Below are 20,339 nucleotides of genomic sequence, written 5' to 3'. Positions count from 1 at the left end.
GTCAAGACCAACCGGTTAAGTATCGGGTAATTGTACTCGTAGCCTTGCTTTAGCCTTACCAAATCTCCAAAAAGTCCGTCATCAATTCTACAAAAATTACAATCACAATTTCCTACGATTACAAATCCACCAATACTTTTCAAATTTCCCCTTCCCAATCCCATAAAAGTACATTACAACGCCTTGGTAGATCCAACTTCAATTTTACTCTCCAAAAACAAAATCGCGATGCCCTCCGACGACTTGACGAAATGGATAACCTCCGAAGTCGACTTTTACACGCTCCTAGGCATCACCCCCGAATCTTTCAGCGTCTCAGAACTCCGTCGCGCATATCGAAAAACGGCCTTGCTCTACCATCCGGACAAACTAGGAGATGCCTTCGACCCAGACAAATACGAACAATTCCAAGCCGCGCATGATGTACTCGCAGAACCAGAATTAAAACAAAAGTATGACAACTATCGCAATGCGCGCGTGCAGAAACAAAAGGCTGCTGCGTTATTTGAAGGAAAGAGAAGGAGTATGAAAGAGGACTTGGAGGCGAGGGAACGAGGGGGAAGCCTTGGGAAGAGAAGTAGAGAGGATGAGGAGATGGATGCGGAAATCAAAAGGCTTGCTGAGGAAGGCAGGAAGAGGAGAGCGAAGAGGCAAAGCATGCCTGTGCAGAGGGAAATTACGCCTCCGCAGAAGGAGAGCATACCCAAAGAATCAGACGATGATAAAATAGCACGCCTTGAACAACAAATCGCTGCCGCGAAAGCAAAGCGTAAAGCCGAGAAGAAAGTTAAATGTTCGACGCCAAATAAGACATTCAATGATAAAAAATCCGGCGATTTTGAGTATTCGACTCCACAACCGAAATTCAGAAACTCCAAGTCGACATCTACTCCATCTACAGCTCCACCTAAGTATTCCTTTTCGTCCGTTGGGTCAAAAAAGGTGGGAAATGATTTCTCGTCTACCATGGAGATGTTAAGAGAAGCGGGGAAGAGGGGAGTGGATGGGCCCAAATCAGATATGCAGTCCACTCTAGACACTTAATCGACTTCTAGCATTCTACGGAGTTCAGATATTTAGCGGCGTTCAGACATCGCAGGCGGAGAATTTTCTTTTTGAATTTAGCAAGGCGTTGGGGATAATTATATAATAATGATAATAAAGTAATGCCTATAATACATCTACGTCTCAATCCAAGCAGGAGGAAAAGCTCTGACCCTAATGTTCCTCGCATCTCCCTCTTCCTCATCCTTCGCCTCTACCACAAATTCCTCCCCGGCATCCACCTCCTTCCCATGTCCCTCCATCATCCACTTACCCATCTCGTCCAATCTTGCCAACCCCAAACCTACGTTTCCCACTCCACTCAACCATTTTCCCACCGGTCTCTTTCCACCCACCTTCTTGATATTTTCACTCCCTCTCAGATAACTCGCCAGATTGCCTCCTTTATACTCTAGTTCTCCTAATCCAGGCAAGGTTTCCCCATCGGGAACCAACATCATAGGTATAATCCTCTTTCTAATCACTCCTGTATGATGCGTCCTAATCGTCAATTCCTGACCGACATAACATCCCTTCCCATAATCAATACCTCCCATAACATCCACATTACTTTCTTGCGGTAGCGCACTCTCCCTCAGTATCTCATCCTGACCCTCAGGGACTCCAATCAGATATCTCCGAACTCTATATATTTCCTCCTCTTGCATCTTCACTTCCTCATCTATACCCTCCAAGTCCCGTTGTAAATCCAATCCCTTATCCGCCACAATTCTCTTTCCCATCTCGGGTGCCCGATGATCCGCAACCATAATACCAGTCCCCTCTTTCATTTCAACCCCCTCTTCAATCCCCCAACAACTATAGATCCCCATCTCTTCCTCGCTCACAACCTCAACCTCGAATTTCGCACGCATCCTATATCTCTTGATATGTTTCGCCAATACCTCCACTTCCTTTGCATCAACTTCAATCAACCAATTTTCTCCCTCTTTTCCCTTTTCCCCATATTTCCCTCTATCCGCATACAGATCCTTATAGATCCAAACATCATTTAACACCCTTCCCTTCGCATTCAAAAACGCAGAATAGAATCCCTTCTTATCCGAATTTAACCCCTCTTTATAAATATCATTCGTGATGACTCCTTGCAGATATTTCATCGAATCGGGTCCTCTCAATGAAATAAGTCTACGGGTCGAGAGGCGCGTGATGCCTTTCTTGGCTAACATATGGAAACCAGATTGGGATTGGGATTGTGGTTGTATTGAAGTTTTAGTTGAGGCGGGAAGGGAGCTTGAAGATGAAGTAGAAAAGTATTTGCGAGTCCTCGGTATCGCATGGGCGGAGCAGAATGTACATATGTATGCTGTTGCAGGAACAGTAATTGTTCTTTTAGACATGAGTTTTGATATCGGTTTCACGATGAGTTTCTGTGGGATTGTCATTCCAAATTATGGAAGTATAGCATGGAGTTTGGCAATAATTTTATTCGGATTGGAAATATGTAATGAAGCTTCAATTCAGGTTGATGTTGATGACGTAATAACGAGTTATCTATAGGCTGGTGGTGATTGGCTGAAACTTACAGCATCATATCTGGCTACGAGTTGGTGAGGGGCAATTACCTGCATAATCAATGTCACTATATTACAACCAAACATTACAGTGAACTCTTCCAATCAATCCATATTCACATACTCAGGTAAAATGTAGCAAACTGTTATGATTTTACTAATAAAGCAAGCAACCACATAGCTTTGGCAAATCTGGGTATTTGGATATCACCGAACGAATGCTCCGAATGCTACCAAATCCAAACTCCCATTGAAATGCCAAAACCATGCAAAACAAAAGATAATACAACCTTAAATGACCTCCTTCAATAACCCCTACTAGCAACTGCGTCTAAGTAATTCAATAAGAAGCCTTTGTCGGCTGGGGATATTGGTGCTTGGCTTCCACGGCGTGACGAGCCCTCGCCGTTTCCTGATGCCAGACTTCCGACTCTAGATCTGGATGCAGCACTTCTCGTGGCATCTATGAGATGGTTAGAAGAAGGTCCATCATGCGAAGATGTTCTAGACATTGAACTAGAAGCTGCCATTGGTGATTTCCCGAATACCGAACTGGCAGCGGGGGTAGGCGATTTCCCGAACAATGACAAAAGAGCATGCTTTTGTTCGGTTGACTGGGGAGCTTGGGAGGTAAAGGATAGTGGAGATGTCGATGGGCCGGCCAGATTAGATGGTGCAAGGTTCGGCGAATAAGCAGCAATGGTGGAAGCTCCAAGAAGTGGGGAAGGCTTTGACTGTATCGCTGTGGCCTTTTGAGGAATTGTGGGCTGATGAATGATTTCTCCGATGGGACCTCTTGCTACTGTTGGACATCTCTGATCTAGTGGCCGGTTTCTTGGACAACTCCCATATGATTTAGTATCTTTATTTCCATTGGCTGGACGAGCAAGGATTGACGTAAAGCTCGAATGGAAGGTTAAATTCAGGGTTCATTTCTGGAATCTCGTGACTAGCTCTGCCAATTGGAGTATTTTCTTTGGTAGCTGTTTGTCGTGGAACTTCGGGTGGCGAAGCAACTTCTACTGCGCTCAATTCCACCGCTGAAGGTGATTTGGATGGTTGAACTACAGCAGCTGATGCCGCAGCCAGCGTTGCAGGTTGAGCTGCAGGACTTTTGAACATACCCAATAACATCGATCGTTGGTTTTCACTGATGGGGGGACGAGCTGTTTGACTCTGACTAGCCGTACTAGGAATACCTCCTTTTATAGTAGGAAGAGACTTTGTCGATTGAGCTGCCTCTGTAGGAATATGAACAGGAATAGAGCGAGAACTTTCTCCTGGAAGCTCAAGAGCTTCAGGCAGCGTAGTATTCGGGTGCGGCTGAGTCGGGCCTTCAGAAATCAAAGAGTTGGAAGTGATATTTACATTTACTTCGTCGCGAGTCTTGAACGCGTTTAAAAGTAACAATGAATGACTAGTGAGTGCAGCAGCCGGTGCTTCCTTTGGTTGCGGTGGAACCATGGTAGAATGTACATTGGGAAATTGGGGAGGGGGCATAGGGCCAGAAGTCGTAAAATTGGGATGCGGAGGTTGTTGCTGAATATGCTGTGGCACCATTGTTGAATGTACCGGACCTCCGGTAAACAACACTTTCTGGGCATTGGGAGGGAGTGGCTGAGGATGAATCAAATTGGGTTGATATGGATGACGTTCTCGCTGCTGTGGAAGTTGTGGTTGCATATGCTGCGGGATTTGCTGAGACATATGTTGCGGAGCTTGCTGTAACATGTGCTGTGGCGGTTGCTGGGAGATCTGAGCTGAGAATTGATGTGACATTTGAGCTGGCATTTGAGCTGGCATTCGTTGCGAGATTTGCTGTGGTATTTGATGGCGATATTGCACATTGGGCATAGACCTTTGGTCAGAACGAACTTGGAGATCGGGTTGCTGGTAGGAATAATTATGCATTGGACGTTGCTCTTGCTGTTGTTGTAGTGGGAAAGTAGGTGGAGGTGGTTGATTTGAGATGTGTGAAGGGCGAGGTACCTGATGATGAGGAGTTTTAGGGAAAGGTATTGGGTAATGGTACTTTCCAAAGGTGTTTGCGGATATGGTTGAGTTGGTGGTGGTTGATCCGCAGGAGGTTTACTATGTAAAAGAGCAAGCAACTGTTGCCCTGAGCTATGCGAAGCTTGTGATTGCGCAGGGTTAATGGCATTGGGTTGTAGTCCCTGAGTGGATGGTTGAACTTGCATTATGGCAGAAAGAGCTAGGTCGGCAGCATTGCGTCTAGTCCGTTCAGCATCATGCGACACAGGTGCATTATAATTTATGCTTGGTTCAACCAGTTGATCATCCTCAGTGATGCCTTCATCGTGGCTGATGTTTCCTGCAGCTTCCAAGTGCTGGTTGTTAGCTGCCGTCCTTGCATCCTTTTTCTTTTGATCTAAGATCCACTTCTTAAGTGGAGGTAGGAATGGTGCCACCATGTAGAACTTGTTGGCGTTCGCGGCAGCCTCTGGTTGATTTTGTTGCTGCCCTTTCTTTCGATAAGCTGGAAGATCAGATAACCTCCACCAATCAATTTTACTAATTTCTTTACGAGTTTGTGCCTCGAAATAGGTTTCCCTAGGAACGTTTCTGAAAACGTATAATCTGATCTGTTGGCCATGTCCTGTAACATCGATGCCTTTGACTAGACTTCGATCTTTGGGAACGAGCCCTGACTGTTCAAGGTCATAACCCGTCTCTTCGTATGCTTCTCGAATAGCACATGTAAGGTCGTCTTCATCTTTATTAATCTTTCCACGGGGAAAACTCCAATTTGCACCCTTCTTCCAACCCTTTACAAGAACGACTTCATCCATATCCGCGCTCAACAGAATCACACCCCTCACTGGGACTCGGGTCTTGTATAGAAGAAACTCCTCAAAAGCTCGCATATGTATACTTTCTGAAAAGTTTGAAAGTAAAGGGCAATGTAAAAATATCTTGAGGCAAAAGTTACGAAGGGTCATCGAGGGTAGGCTTGGGTCCAGAGGCCGGATAAAATCTTCGTAGTACCATTGCGCTTCTTCGACTTGGAAGCATATTCGAGGAACGTGCGATAGATCAGCCGCAGGAATATTGATTATGAATCGAACACAAAGGTCGTCCAGCCCTGGAAATTTGGTATGTGGTCAGTCAAAGTATATGGGAATGAATATCAACATCGTTGAGGCTGGACTTGAACAAGGCGAGAGAGTTCTCGAATGAGAAAGATAGGAAAAGATAGAAGAGTCTACTTGACAAAGCTATCTTCAATACTTACAGTCTTCTAGCTGCAATTTTCTGTCTGTCATGTTGTCTTCGCGTCACAAGCATATCCACGACTCGAGTTTCTTTTCGGGGCGGGGGACGCGCAGAAACGCTTAGGCCAAAACAACCTAAAACCAAAATGATACAAATATGAAGACTTTGTGGCAAACACAGAGTAAATGGAATGATCTATCTGATAAGAAAGCTTGCGAATCTTATTCCAGTAGATAGGGCGATCACAAACTAACGTGAGCTTACTACTGTTGTTGAAGGTCGTGAAATGTGGAGTTGTGAGTGGATGAGTTGGTTGTTAATACGGTTGGGAATAAATAATGAGGCTGAGTCAAGAGCTTGATTTCCCAGGTGCCCAGGTGAAGCTTGAAACCGAAATAGGGAGCTCGAAAGCCACAATTTCATTTGTACCCAACGCCACATCTCCTCAGCCACTCTCTCACGTGACTCTATCTACGATACCTGAAGATAACTAGATCAAAACAAGTAAAGCTTGGACTCGGCAAAATAAGGTTTACTCTTCACTCTTCACCGGTGGTCCCTCAGATCTGCAGTTCTAGGTGTCGGATGACGTTATTTTGATACAGCAATACAGGGGCGCAGTCGAATCTTGGACAAAAAAGTTGCCAGCATGAAAGATAAATGCAAATCAAGCTTTATTGCAAGCTTTTAAGAAAGAGTTTATGGATAAGTAATTTAAAGGGTCGGTATTTCTCTCAAAGACATTTTCTGTTTCTACTCACTATTCATTGAAATCCAAAGACATTCATATTCATGCGTCAAACTGGGACAATACAAAAATAGTTGTTATCAAGCGCTTTCTGAAACCACTCATAATCGACAACCACCAACGAAACGAAGAACAAACAAAACTTACAGAAAACCCCTAATACAGCGGGCAAGACGTTTGTCGGCTCTCGGGTTTGAAATAACTTCTTAAAGAGAAGAATATCCTTCTCGAAAATCAATCAATTCTGCTTTTTAGCCACACTTACTCACACAATACAATTATGGCTTCATTTGCAGCAAAATTCATCAGTAAAAAATTCCTGGGGGAATCAGTCTCGAACAAGTTCGGATCAGAGGTAAAATACCAGTTCACAAAACGCCCATCTCTTGAAGAAATAACTTGCTGACAGCTTTTCAGGACTTGTACTTTGAAACTGTTCCTGCTTCTCGCTTGGACGGTGTGCCATCAAAAAAGAAGACACAAAAGAGAAGAAAAGCCATACCTGCTGGCATATCAGAAAAAGATGCAAAGGTTCTTACCAAAGTTAAGCGCCGAGCTTATAGACTAGACATGAGTCTATTCAATTGTTGTGGAATTAGATTTGGATGGAGCAGTGTCATAGGTCTCGTTCCTGCGTAAGTTCTATCTCTCCCCACGAAAAGCTCTACTGATAAAAAATAGTATCGGAGACGTTATTGATTTGTTCATGGCGCTTATTGTATTTCGAACATGCAGTCAAGTTGATGGCGGACTTCCAAACAGTGTCAGATTTAAAATGATGTTCAATATCGCGCTCGATTTTGCCGTTGGTCTCATACCATTCGCAGGAGATCTTGTCGATGCAGTTTTCCGCGCCAATACTAGAAATGCGCTCGAGCTTGAAAGACATCTGCGTGACAAAGGTGCGAAAATATTGAAGGCAAGAGGCGAAAGACTACCTGCCGTTGACGTTACCGATCCGCATGAATTCGATCTCTATGATCAGGAACTCTCAGATGAAGAACCTCCACGATATACATCCAGAGCAAACACGGAGACCGTCAGTCCTCGTGAGCCAGGTGGACGTAATCGTCACAGTTGGTTCGGATATGGCAGTAGCGCACCCGTAGAGCGAACGACACAACCTGATCCCGAACAAGGACGTCGTGTCAAAAGATCGGAGCGAACAAGACAGCCCGATGTCGATCAAAGTCGACGCGATAGAACAGACGCGCAAGATCCTCCACTTCCAGCTCGCCCTCAGAAGGTTAGGAAGAGTGGCAGACGTTAGAGGAATTTTGATTGCTATTTTGAGTTTGAAGGATGTTCTAGGAACGTTCCATATTTGAAGGGTCCTGGAAAGGTTCTAGGATGGATCGATTTCTTAATGCCGACACGATTCCCTTTGTTTGTTCAGTAATTGATGACGCCTTGGTTTGTAAGTAACAAGAAAACAGATTTGGTTTAGGCGCGGGGCTTTAGATGTAATATAAGATACCATACCATAGATACAAATTAATGAAAGTGGAATTCCATTCAATCTGATAAACATCTTAATCTCCACATCGTATTCCATTGAAGCCTATTCAAATCCAGATGTATTGATTTCTGAATCATCATGACTGATTTTACTCCACCCATTATCAAGACTTTCACCAATACTTCACGCGTTAACCGTGGTTTCCTATTGATCTTCAGGGATTAAGATCTGATAAGTTTGCTTGGCATTAGGTGGAACTCAATTGAATGAGCTGAATGGTTGATTGAGTGGAATAAGTGGTTCGGTGATCAATGTACATTGCGTTGCAAATTTCCCAGCCTTTTTTCAACGCGAACGCGAAACTTAGCGCGTTGATTATTTATGCACGTGACGCGTACCGAAAAGCTCTTAAGAACGCGGTTTTCTCTTGTTCATCCTCGGACTCATTCACATACAAACTTTCTATTCAATACAACATCTAAAGTCAAACACTTCTCGACCTCTTTCTTCTTACATATTCTACATACCAACAATCAAAGACTTCTTTACGTTCAATTTATTAAATCACAATGAGTCTCCAAGAAACTCCCTCAAAGACTGTAACGTTTTCACGCGCCACCCCTCCATTTATTTATTTTACGCGTCAACACTATACTGACTTGGAACTTGTACAGGCTGCCTCTGGCATCGAAAATATGAAGATGGAGTCACCCGTCAAGAAGATTAGCTTTGCAGGAAAAGAGAACTCAGCATTTGATGCTGACGCGCCAATTGTTGAAGAAGTCAAGAAGCCAATTGTCGAAGAGCAAAAGGTTGTTGCAGTTGCTCCAGGAATCAAGCCAGAAGAAGCAGATGAGCCTCTTCTCCAAGAAAACCCAAACCGTTTCGTCCTCTTCCCCATTAAGTACCATGAGGTAAGTCGCGTCTATCTCTTCACGTGTCAACGCGTATAGTGCTAACATATAATTGCGAACAGATCTGGCAAATGTACAAGAAGGCAGAGGCATCTTTCTGGACCGCAGAAGAGATTGATTTGTCAAAGGATCTTCACGACTGGAATGAGAGACTCAATGACGACGAGCGTTACTTCATTTCCCACGTCCTCGCATTCTTCGCAGCATCCGATGGAATTGTTAACGAGAACTTGGTTGAGAGATTCAGTGGTGAAGTTCAAATCCCAGAGGCTAGATGCTTCTATGGTTTCCAAATCATGATGGAGAACATCCACTCCGAAACATACTCCCTTCTCATCGACACATATATCAAGGAGCAATCCCAAAAGACATATCTTTTCAACGCTATTGAGACCAGTAGGTTACAACCATTCTCACTTCATGTGCGGTATTTCATCTAACATCCTCGATAGTTCCTTGTATCAAGAAGAAGGCCGACTGGGCTGTCAAGTGGATTCAAGACAAGAACTCCACCTTTGCTCAACGTCTCGTCGCTTTCGCTGCTGTTGAGGGTATCTTCTTCTCCGGATCTTTCGCTTCCATCTTTTGGCTCAAGAAGCGTGGTCTCATGGCCGGTCTCACCTTCTCCAACGAACTCATCTCCCGTGATGAAGGTCTTCACACCGATTTCGCATGCCTCCTTTTCTCCCATCTTAAGCACCGCCCATCCAAGCAAGCCGTTCAAGACGTCATCACCGAAGCTGTCGAGATTGAACAAGAGTTCTTGACCGAGGCTCTTCCTTGTGCTCTCTTGGGAATGAACTCCAACCTCATGAAGCAATACATCGAGTTCGTTGCTGACCGTCTTCTCCTTTCTTTGGGTAACGACAAGTACTACAAATCTGCCAACCCATTCGACTTCATGGAGAACATCTCCTTGGCTGGAAAGACCAACTTCTTCGAGAAGAGAGTTGGTGATTACCAAAAGGCTGGTGTTATGGCCGGTACTCAAAAGAAACACGAGGATACTGAGGCACAAACTGAGGCCAAGGCAGAGAATGGAGGTGACTTCAACTTTGACGAAGACTTCTAGATGCTGTCTTCAAAGTTACCTCTATTTTTCTTTTACTTTTTATGTCAAGATGATTGGCTTGGCGTTTATCTTTGTACAACTCTTCACTTCTACACGGGGCTTGCATACATAGATGTGTTGCGGGTTGGTGGTTTGTACAAATAGTTTGACATGAAGGAGTTGTGGTGTTGGGAAAACTTTGGGTCGGCGGCGGGCATGAATATGAATTTTTACAACAAATGTCATTTGGACATAGATGAGGGATTGATAGGGATATCGTGGTGGGAGTATACCATGATGGGATGGATGGATAGGATAATTGATGATATAACTAGTTAGCGTTAACGAATACACTTTTTTCACTCACATGAGGTATTATCTGCGCTGGCTGTGATGGAACTGTGATTCTCAACGGCCTTGCATCTGACTAGTTTTGGTATCATTTTCCTGGATAGCTTTTGGGATGTCTTGATATATCGAAAAGACGCGCATGTATATCTTCTATGACCATAACTCCACTGCCATCCTCGCCATGCAAACTTCCATAGTATAGGTACCTAATGTCCGCACCAGCACAACTAAATCCATATTATATACAGGTTTCCATCTCAACCCTCAAAGTTCGCCAAAGAGCAAGGGAGGATCCATTGACGATATGGTGATAACTGTTGTGATGCAATGCATGAATTTTATCTCTGTCGAGAAGAGAAGATGCAAAGTAAATGCGCAGACCTTTTACTGAATCAGCCAATTACAGATGAATCCTCTTCATCTTCCTCTTCTCCTTCACCCCCCTGAATGATGTAGTCTCTCAATTAACAATTCATTTCTTTCCCTTCTTCTTCTTTCCCTTTCCACCTTGTGGTTGCGTCTGTGTTTGCGCTTGTCCCTTTCCAGCATCTTTCTTCTCATCAACTTCCTCCTCTACTGGCGCCTCAGCCATGTTAATCTCCCCCAACCCCTCTTTCTCGTCCGTCTCGGGTAATCCGCACATAAGCTTTCCGAGTCGTCCCATGATTTGTATAAGGCGCGATACTTCTGCAGCTTTGTTGGTGGTGTATTTGAGGTTTACGCCGGAGTGGGGGTTGAAAGTTGTGAGGGTGAGGGTACCGCGTGGTTGAGATTCTGGTTTTACGGAGGTGGAGGGTGGGGAGGTCGAGGTCGGTTTAGGTAGGCGCGGTTTGGTGGCTGTGGAGTGTGTGGTGGAGGGGGCGTGGGGAGAGGAAGGTGCGTGCAGAAGGGTGTATTTAGTTGTTATGCGGGTCTGTGGGAGAGAGGGAGGGTTAGCTTGGTTGATTTGATCGGAGGGGAAGAATTGCGAGGAAGAGGGGGAACCGTACGGTACTAGGATGTGCTTTCAACAACAGCGAAGATTGTGTGAGCCATTCTTGGGCAGTATCTAAATGTGGCATTTTGTTTTTTCTTTGCGGTCGATGGACGCTGAAATCGAATGTATGTATTTGTAGTTGCTTAAATAATTGGTTGGTGGGTGGTGAACCTTGGTGGATTGGCGCAAGTTGTGACAAAATCGTAGGAGCTTGAAATTGATGAGCGAATCTTAATTGATCAGATGTTAAGTTCAGTTCAGGTGTTACTTAGCGTGAATGCGGGGTCAAGCGAGGATGTGAGGCTCTGCGGGCCGGAGATTTACCGATGGCATTCTCATATTTGGTGTGTGTGTTTTATGAGACTTCATTCAAGCTTTGGGTATCATGAAATGGGACGTTGAGATGCAACATGATGTTACACTGGTACTTTCAAGTAGGGATGGGAGTTATGAGAAGTCAATCCAGATATGTGCGAATCCACTAAGTAATCTTCATCCCATCCCCAAATTCCAATTCGCAAGCTCAATTGACTGAGAAATCAGAACGAATTATTGATGTATAGGCAAGTGCCCTGATAAAATCTATATACATAGTAGATCTGTAAACAGATATTGGGTAGGTGATATTGCAGTGTCAGTTTCTAAGACATTTTCCCATTTTTGTAGAAGCACGTCTAGAAGCTGCATCAATATACATATGCTTCTATTGTACGCAGAAACTTTCCATGACTGAATCCTCAGTCCAACAGACAATCGATCAATAAAGTAAAGTAAAGAACCAATTTATCGGTTTCTATATATCTTATCACGAACGAAGCGCTGGATTTATCTTCTTGATTTTAACAAAAGGATCACGGGGCAGCTCCTTCCAATTTGAGGACAGGATACTCTTTCCCAAAATGACCAGGGCAACGAACGCTTGTTCAACTCACATTTTTGATCTCACACCAAAACTCCCATAGACATCTATTGTTTCTTCTCGTCATCTATTCATGTTCTTCCCTTTTGCAAAAACTTTCTAGAGTTACACATAACACAGCGTGAGGCGGACTATTCTCCCATTCACATTGCAAAATCATCACTTACTTATCATATCATTTTGATCACAATTGAGTCCCAGTTAACATTCATTCCTCTCAAAAACCGGTTCTTTGTTTATCGTTCTCAACTGTTACGGACATGCCCGCTGCAAAGAAAGCAAAAATTCTGAAGTTGAATGACGAGGAGAAGTCAAAAGCTGACGTTCCAAGAGGCAACAAATTGACGCCAAAATTACAGGATTCTATTTCTGCCATTGACCCTAATGTTCAAACAAACGTATCTGCCGCGCCTCCTGCAGGGCATCAACTTCTTCAACACTTTTCTGAGGAACAAATCGCACTGGTGTTGTCAATCTTGAAATCAAAGCCAGATGAGATATCAATTGAAGGTACGACCAAAAAATTTCCATTATAGATTATGCTAAATCAATTTAGATTATTTGAATGAGTTCCGAGAATCGATCAAACTTGAAGAATCACGAAGTAATCGTATAGTCGATTCGGGGGAGTTTTGGAAACGACAGTTCGAAAGTCGGTGTATTCTTACAGATGAACTTCAGACTCGCATCGCAAGTCTAGAGAAGAGACTACAGCGCTGTCGTGTACCATCTATGACATCTTCATCTGAAGATTCTGAAGAAGAAAAAATCCCGAGTATCGCCCAGCGCTCCACCGAGTCTCACAAGGACCAACCTTTGAAGCCCGCCAGAAAGAAGAAAAGAAAAAGATATGAGAGTCTAGATACTGTCCCAAATGAGGACGATAAAATGGGAACCGATGCATTGGCGTTGGCATATAATCATGACCATATGATGGTTGCCACGTACTGTAAGTCACAATACTTTCACCTTTCGCTTCGGCGTATCAAGTCGTCTTAGTACTTACACAACTTCCTGCAGTATACAGAATCAACCAGATTCGCCGATCTCTTCACGCCGAATCGGCATCTGCCTCGTGTCGCAAGCTTATAGAATTGAGTTGGAAGGCAATCTCCGACTGCGTTCCCAAATATATCGATGTCAGTGTGACAAACTACCATACGAAAGATATTAAATGCCTAGCGCATCTTATGAGCGAGATTGTTGAGTGCTATAAGAGCTGCGTTGAGGTTTCAACTGAACATTACAAAACTATCGCGGGAAGGGAGTTGGTGAGGAAATCAAATATTATACATTCCTTGTGCTCTTTCTTCGATAAAACATTGAGCGAATTGGACAAGCTGAGCATTGCAAAAACCAAAATCCCAATTCGTTCTGGCGATTCGACATCAGACCGGGTGGAGACTTCTGCGGACAATGACGACTCCATGATGGTCCGCTTCGTTGCCAACCTTTTGTTCCGTATTCTTGGAAAAATTGCTTGGCAGCAAAATAATGACTTGCATAAACAGATATTTGAAGGTATTCTAGCTTTCATAATAGATCACACCGGTATATTGATCTCCAAAATCATATTCAGGGAACATGTTGCCGCTTCCAAATTACCAGGAAATATTTCTACTGGAGAATCTTCCTTTGATTTAACGAAAAAAGAGTGCGCTTTGAAGTCTAAATACCTGATTCGCCTACTTGAGATGGCACTCAAAATCCACGAGAAAAATATAGGTACTGGACCAACAGAAGAACTTTTGCAGAAAGCCAAAAGAAAAATCCAGAATACACTCAAGAATAGCATAATTGGAGGAAGCTTATTGGGTTTGAAGAAACCGGATCAAATTGCGGAGGAACCAATTGATATTCCGGGATTGGAAGGGTTAGAGATGTATAGTGAAGATTGGGCTATACAATGTGTGTTTACGATGATCGAGATAGATGAGAACGAGGATGATGAGGGAGTGAGAGTGGGAGGCAGTGGAGAGGCAGTTACATATTGAGAAGTTGGAACTGGGAGCTGAATTTGCTGAGATTTAGATGAACAAATAATGGAAACCATGGAATGGGAAATATGAGGGTATTAAAATAACAAGAGCTGGATTTAGAAATGGATGTCTGGATTGCGGGTTTGTGCTGGGCTATATATAGATTAAGTCTAAGGTATGACACAGAGACTCATGAACTGTATCTTGCTTATACTGTGGAACATTTTTGGAGGAATAATAATCTACGAGTAGTTCTTGATGATCTAGCAGATCATGTGAGAAAATTGTCAATAACTTGGATGAACATGATTTTAGTGCTGTACTGTGATATTGTTGTGTAAAATGCACGAATGAACATAGTTCAAGAAGATTGCATCCATTGAGTGGTAAATGATAGATAAATAAGAACCATATGCATATTTATCTGAAGAACGAGCTGGAAAAAAATCCCCCCAAAACCCAACCTGCTCCCTAGCACTCCCGAGTTCATCTAGACCCCATTACGCAGCGCAAGCCCCATCCAACCCAGCCATACCCTATCCATTCCAGTCCATTGCATTGCCGTGTATTGAATTTCCCCTCGCAGTCCGAAAGTTCCTAGAATTCGTCGATGCGTGTCATATCATATCATATCATATTACGCAATAAACAAGATTCGTTCCGATCCAATCCATCCTATCCATCCCATGTCCCTACCCATTCTGGTATACCCCAGCCCAATCCATGTCCGTTGTATCCTAACTCCTCAAAAGAAACGCCTCAATTCCCAGTCCACCCAGCTCTCTTAGCAGCGTCTCTAGCTTCCTTCTTTGCTATCCTAGCGGCTTGTCTAGCTTCTTTCTTTGCAGCTTTCTCCTCCTTTCTTGAGGCCATTTTCTCCTTCCACGCCTGAATTCTTGTCTTCTCTGGCTTCTGCGCAAGTTTAGCTTCAAGCTTTTGTGTCACTGCAGCTTTCTTACTCATAGCCACTGCAGCTTTACGTTCATATTCCTCTGCCTCTCCACTTTTTCCTTGCATCTTCAACCACAGAGACTTGGATCTAATTTGTGCCTTTAGAATTCCCTCATCTAATGGGTTTCCCATGTTTTGTAAAGAGTGCAATTGGTCCGCAATAGTCTTCTCTACACCTGCAAATTGCGAACCAAGTTCAACTGTAATGCGAGCACTGCGTTTGGCGGCCTCAAGAGTCATATCTCTCGCTGCATTAGTAAGCTGAGCGGTGATTGATGACGCTCGCTCGAGAGCTTGACGTTTGGCTTCGTCGATATTGGCGAGTTTCGACTGGGAAGATTGGCGTACATCTTTGAGAACCTTCTCAGCAGCGGCGCGAACATCTGCAAGAGTTTGACCATCAGCGATAACAGTATCATCCTTGAAGAATGTGTAAAATCTGTCCAAAACATCTTGCATGGCTTGAAGAGAATTGGTTCCAAAATCAACTTGGAAGGTCTCGTTGATGCGTGGCTTCTTGGTGGTAATAATCGAAATGTTGAGAATTCCATGAGCCTCCTTCTTTGGAATTAATAATACAATCCCATCGCTTGAACTAAAGGCACGCTCCGTATCGACTGTAGTATTACCCCTAGTGATGTTGATCGACATTGCCAATTTGGTGAGCCAGTTAAGCTTCATCGCCCGTGGGATTCGAATCAAAACTTCTCTGTCTCCCATAATCTCGGCTACACAGGAATTACACTTGCTTTCTGATTTGGGCTTCTGTTGTTGGGCGTGTGTAAGTTTCGAAAAGTCTACTTGAGGTTTTGAAAGTCCGTTCGGGGGCGACGACTGTACAATGGAAGGAGTTGAAGTAAGAGTGGCTTGAGTTGCAGAGAGATTGGTCGCAAATGGTACTGATGTTGGGGTTATGGGGCCCGCTGACATAGTTTTGCTGTTTATAGAGATTGCCGGCTGGTTATAAAATGGATAGGGCGAAAGGCTGGACGTGAAAATGGCAGTCAGTACGCTCAGGATGAGCAAACCAAATGGAAGTAGAGATCTCCACTCCGCTAAGTAACGGGACCATTCTGTATTGACTGGTTTCTCTCGATTCGCAGGAATCGTATAGGAACCAAGATTCTTGACAACACTAGGGGAACTTGCAGGCTCGTGCAGACCGGTCAAGTAGGCAAGATTTCTGTTCATTTGTCTAGCATCGATGTTCAAGAAAGACGTAAGATCTATTGGTAAACGTTGATGGATGATGCTTCCTCTGCCAGTTGTCTCCCGGGATTCTAAACACATATGAATAGAATGTTGATCTAAAGACATGCATTGAGCTTTGTTCAGTAATTGCTTGTGTGAGATAACAATCGATGGTATGGTATGACGACTCATGAACTTTCTGGCAATAGTTCTTGTGCGTCGTGCTTGTATATCGTCACTATCAGAACAGTATAATATTGCCACATGTGGTAATTCCCACTCCGGCTCAACAATAAAGTGATCTCTCTCTGGGACAGAATGGTAACTGTAGTGATCCTCGAGATTTAACTTAATGACATCTGGTTTTTGTGGTTGATCCTCGAATTCAAGGGTTTGAGCAGACAAACAGTCATCAACCTTGATTTGGTAACCAGACGAGTGCATGAGTTCGATTTCCGGTGTTTTCTCCGAGCCAAAAGCAGATACAGGCACCACATTGTATATTTGAGATGAGTTTCGACTTGAACGCTCTTGGCCTTCGACAGAAGCAGTGACTGAGCTTGCAATCTTGTGTATAATATCTTGTTTTGCAGAGTGGCTGCCTACATAGAGGATGCGGAGTGGGTCTTTAGTCGATAAACCATGCTTGGTCATCGTTTGTCGAATTGTAAGAATTAATTGACTGGGCGGATTTTGCATGTTCAAATCTCTTACGGAAGCGGCAGTTTGTTCTTCGGTGAACTCTGCCACTGTATGTTTGACTGATACATTCTCGGCCCCAAGGCTACCAAATGGTTCTTCAAATTCGATGGGTTGTGAGAGCGGGGTATCGGAATCGTCATGCAAGACAGCAGAATTGCGACCGATGGTAGGATTATTGAAAGAATTATTGATCGAGTTATCCAAACCAAAAGCAGGAATGGAGGAATCGTGTGTGTATTGATCCCCACTTTCATCACTATTCTCAGTATCTGCAAGGCTCTGCATATCGTCAGGACGACCAAATTCCACAGAAGCTATCGACTCGGTGGCATTCTCATCATGGCTCTCATCATCTGTATCGACAAACTCATAAGTAGATTCGGAGAGGTGACTTTCATCAGACGGGGACTCGCTGAGGGTCGACATATTGTTGTTGGAAGATTGGGTTTCGACCCAAGTAGTTATTCTCGTATCGAGAGACGGAGTCGGGAATCGAAAGTCGTTGGAATGTTCTTTGGGATTTGGAGATGTCAAATCTAGAGGCGGGAGTCCGCTGGATGACTCCATGTTATTAGCTTTTACGATATTATACCGGAACACCAATCTCGACAAAATGGTATGTGAAAGAAGGGCAATGTGAATGAAGGTGAGGGAGGCCGAATGAGTAGCATTCAAGGACACGGGTAAATAACAAGGTCGACAAGAAGAAGAGGAAGAAGATGACGAGGAAGGAAGAAAGAGGGAAAGTCCTACTTCTTATTAATCTGAGCTTAATTAAGGTAACGGATCCCCGAATTTAAAGTTCTATGGAGAAAGTACACCTAGTGCCGTAGAATAATAATGGGGAGCAAGAAAGTGGGAGGAGTTAATTAACTTGGGAACTTAGTACTTGCCGAATCGTTTGCCTATTGGCAAATCGAGGCAGCCCGGGCTTTTGGTTGACCGTAGAGATAGGCAAGGTGATCAGTTTAAGTTTTGGATGGTAAAATGCTATCAAGATGGGATGCAAAGATATTGTATGATGGTAAAATTCATGAAGCTTTTTGTGTTGCACCTCGTACCAAACATGCACGATGTCTTTCTTGAAGGAGACGATTTTTGCTGTAATGGTGTTGTTGTGTTGAATACAAGACGAAGGCGGCAGGTTTATCTCGTTATGATGGATTTTGGACTGATTAGGTGAGACCCACTAGTGTCAATGCGGGGTACCCTTATATCCTTATTACAGCTTTATACTTCCGTACTGGTGTACCTATGTATGTATGGTAAATGTGGTATGTGCCCAAGCTTTTTGGGTGGTTATCGTATATTGGATTACGATAAGCAGAATTTACTAGGTAGACAGTTAAATCCGTATAATACACGAATTATAACGAATTATGCCGATTCATTCAGCATTTCATCTCTCTATCAATCATCTATCCTTTCTTCACTTTGCTCTACTTCATTTCACTTCACTTCACTCACTCATCAATCACCTCACACATCCGTGCTCAAATGATTCATATTCATATCCATTCATATCCATTTGTAAGGCTACAGTATGTTACATTACCTATCCATCACATCACAAACACACGTCATCTAGCCTGGGTATGAGCGTGTTAGATAAGATGCCATCTATCTAGGTATCTATATTCTATGTTTTATGTTCACTTCCACTATTGATTTAGAATAAAAGGATCAAAGGATAGTTAGTCGTTATATAGTTATAAAAGACGCTACTGGTGCTACTTACTGGGAACTTATATACCTAGATAGGTATCTCATAAATCAGAATGCATTATCGAACAATAATAGACCAGTACTACCTACTAGGTACCGACTCACAGATACTTTTACCTCCCCAAAACGTCAGTACAAGTCAATCTTCCAAGGTTCCCTCTCTTTCCCAACTACCCTCCTTCAGCTGGTGAGCTACCCTCCTCGAACCAGTCATTCTCAATTATAACCTACTAATAACCAGTCATCCTCAACTACAACCAACTAGTCTCCTACATATCAGTGGGTCCTTCGGAACATACATGAACTCGTATTCATCATCTGATTCACATTCAAACCCAAATATTGGTTGATCCATATATCACGCATCTCTCATCCTCTAAGGATATCAGGAATATATTGATTTCTTATCGTCCGAGCTTGATGAGCGTGAGTCCCTAGTATGTATCTACGTGCATACTTGAGACCAATACCTCTCAACCTCAACTCAAGAAATCAACTCTCCAAGACCTTCCTTTTGGGGGATTCGATGATATATTCAATATCTCTAAAATCTCCATCTATCAACAAAAGTTCAATAATATCCTTACTACCACCATACCTATCTATTCTACCATCTCCCCAGATCAATATTATATCCTCAGGTTGCATACAGTCATTCAATCTCAAGACCCTTCCCCTTCTACCCCACTATGCATCAGCCCCACCATACTACATCTCAAGGCTTATTAATCTATTCTTAAATGATTTTCGCTGCACGGGCCCAAGTTTGGAACTTACCTACCTAGGGTTATTATCAACATTATTTCCAAAACTGTATTAGGGAAAATCATAATCTACTTCATCACTAACATCGTTGCAATCGAGTGAATAAAACACCACAAGCTCTCTGATAAACCGGTCATGCTCGCTCATATATTTCTTCTCTCAAAACATATCAATATATAGCATCCAGCACGATCCCAAGCCGACTTCAATTTGAGCTTCGAGGAGAAATATTGATACGTTTCCTGTGTACATTATCATGGGATTAAATCTTCCTTTGGGTGGACGACATACTTTGATATCGGCTAGATTTCCTGATTGATCTGAGCTCTATGGTTGATGGTTGATGGTTGATGGAAGCTATCTCCTCCGATGACCGTTGTGGAAAGATTGCCGGCCTGGATGCTGTCATTACGAATTTCGTTTCGGATCTCTTGCTTCCAAAGAAAAATGGGTAAGGATTGATTTTCCCGATTTATATACAATGCAACTCGCGACCTTACATCTGATGGAGTATATCAGTTACCAATAAATCGTTTGGAAATAGGCACATTGCACTGGGCAGTCAGCAGCTTTGTCAGGCCCTTTACATGTCTTCAAAGTTTCGAGAATCGGTTCAGTGGTGCCGTAAACCTCTCCACCGAATTCCAAACTATGTATTGGACTTGATGCGGTCTTGTCATTCTTCAAGAACTTCAACATGAATTCGTTAAGCATCATCGTGTCAGTGGTAAATTTCGACGCTGGTGTACACGTTTCAGAGTAATCACCTATTGAATTTGCTACCAGGGATCAAAC

The 20,339-nt window shown here is 43.4% G+C and overlaps 8 protein-coding genes across 8 annotated transcripts; 4 read left to right on the top strand and 4 right to left on the bottom strand.

Annotated features, from left to right (window-relative positions):
• Nucleotides 1–228: 228 nt before the first annotated feature.
• EAF02_006534 (uncharacterized protein) lies at nucleotides 229–1,044 on the top strand (the record flags this gene model as incomplete). The annotated part of the gene is made up of 1 exon (XM_038902582.1): nucleotides 229–1,044. One exon carries the CDS (start codon nucleotides 229–231, stop codon nucleotides 1,042–1,044), a length of 816 nt encoding a protein of 271 aa, XP_038757802.1.
• A 137-nt stretch (nucleotides 1,045–1,181) lies between these two features.
• EAF02_006533 (uncharacterized protein) lies at nucleotides 1,182–2,405 on the bottom strand (the record flags this gene model as incomplete). Its single annotated transcript, XM_038902581.1, has 1 exon — nucleotides 1,182–2,405. One exon carries the CDS (start codon nucleotides 2,403–2,405, stop codon nucleotides 1,182–1,184), a length of 1,224 nt encoding a protein of 407 aa, XP_038757801.1.
• Nucleotides 2,406–2,884: 479 nt separating this feature from the next.
• On the bottom strand, nucleotides 2,885–5,863 carry EAF02_006532 (uncharacterized protein; the record flags this gene model as incomplete). Its single annotated transcript, XM_038902580.1, has 4 exons — nucleotides 2,885–3,394; nucleotides 3,477–4,437; nucleotides 4,569–5,682; nucleotides 5,833–5,863. The coding sequence occupies 4 exons, from the start codon at nucleotides 5,861–5,863 to the stop codon at nucleotides 2,885–2,887; spliced, it is 2,616 nt and encodes an 871-aa protein (XP_038757800.1).
• Nucleotides 5,864–6,435: 572 nt separating this feature from the next.
• On the top strand, nucleotides 6,436–8,121 carry EAF02_006531 (uncharacterized protein). The gene is made up of 3 exons (XM_038902579.1): nucleotides 6,436–6,916; nucleotides 6,979–7,196; nucleotides 7,243–8,121. Exons 1-3 carry the CDS (start codon nucleotides 6,842–6,844, stop codon nucleotides 7,829–7,831), a joined length of 882 nt encoding a protein of 293 aa, XP_038757799.1. The 5' UTR covers nucleotides 6,436–6,841; the 3' UTR covers nucleotides 7,832–8,121.
• Nucleotides 8,122–8,589: 468 nt separating this feature from the next.
• Nucleotides 8,590–10,006, top strand: EAF02_006530 (uncharacterized protein; the record flags this gene model as incomplete). Its single annotated transcript, XM_038902578.1, has 4 exons — nucleotides 8,590–8,619; nucleotides 8,695–8,934; nucleotides 8,997–9,330; nucleotides 9,387–10,006. The coding sequence occupies 4 exons, from the start codon at nucleotides 8,590–8,592 to the stop codon at nucleotides 10,004–10,006; spliced, it is 1,224 nt and encodes a 407-aa protein (XP_038757798.1).
• An 802-nt stretch (nucleotides 10,007–10,808) lies between these two features.
• On the bottom strand, nucleotides 10,809–11,397 carry EAF02_006529 (uncharacterized protein; the record flags this gene model as incomplete). The annotated part of the gene is made up of 2 exons (XM_038902577.1): nucleotides 10,809–11,249; nucleotides 11,326–11,397. The coding sequence occupies 2 exons, from the start codon at nucleotides 11,395–11,397 to the stop codon at nucleotides 10,809–10,811; spliced, it is 513 nt and encodes a 170-aa protein (XP_038757797.1).
• A 1,094-nt stretch (nucleotides 11,398–12,491) lies between these two features.
• Nucleotides 12,492–14,225, top strand: EAF02_006528 (uncharacterized protein; the record flags this gene model as incomplete). The annotated part of the gene is made up of 3 exons (XM_038902576.1): nucleotides 12,492–12,741; nucleotides 12,788–13,180; nucleotides 13,252–14,225. 3 exons carry the CDS (start codon nucleotides 12,492–12,494, stop codon nucleotides 14,223–14,225), a joined length of 1,617 nt encoding a protein of 538 aa, XP_038757796.1.
• A 744-nt stretch (nucleotides 14,226–14,969) lies between these two features.
• EAF02_006527 (uncharacterized protein) lies at nucleotides 14,970–17,621 on the bottom strand (the record flags this gene model as incomplete). Its single annotated transcript, XM_038902575.1, has 1 exon — nucleotides 14,970–17,621. The coding sequence occupies one exon, from the start codon at nucleotides 17,619–17,621 to the stop codon at nucleotides 14,970–14,972; it is 2,652 nt and encodes an 883-aa protein (XP_038757795.1).
• Between the last annotated feature and the right edge of the window lie 2,718 nt (nucleotides 17,622–20,339).

Source organism: Botrytis sinoallii (genome assembly GCF_014898435.1).
Source record: "Botrytis sinoallii strain Bc 23 chromosome Unknown BSIN_010, whole genome shotgun sequence".
NCBI classification, from domain to species: Eukaryota; Fungi; Ascomycota; class Leotiomycetes; order Helotiales; family Sclerotiniaceae; genus Botrytis; species Botrytis sinoallii.
Note: the sequence above shows the minus strand (reverse complement) of the source record. Positions and strands in the feature narration are given on the sequence as shown.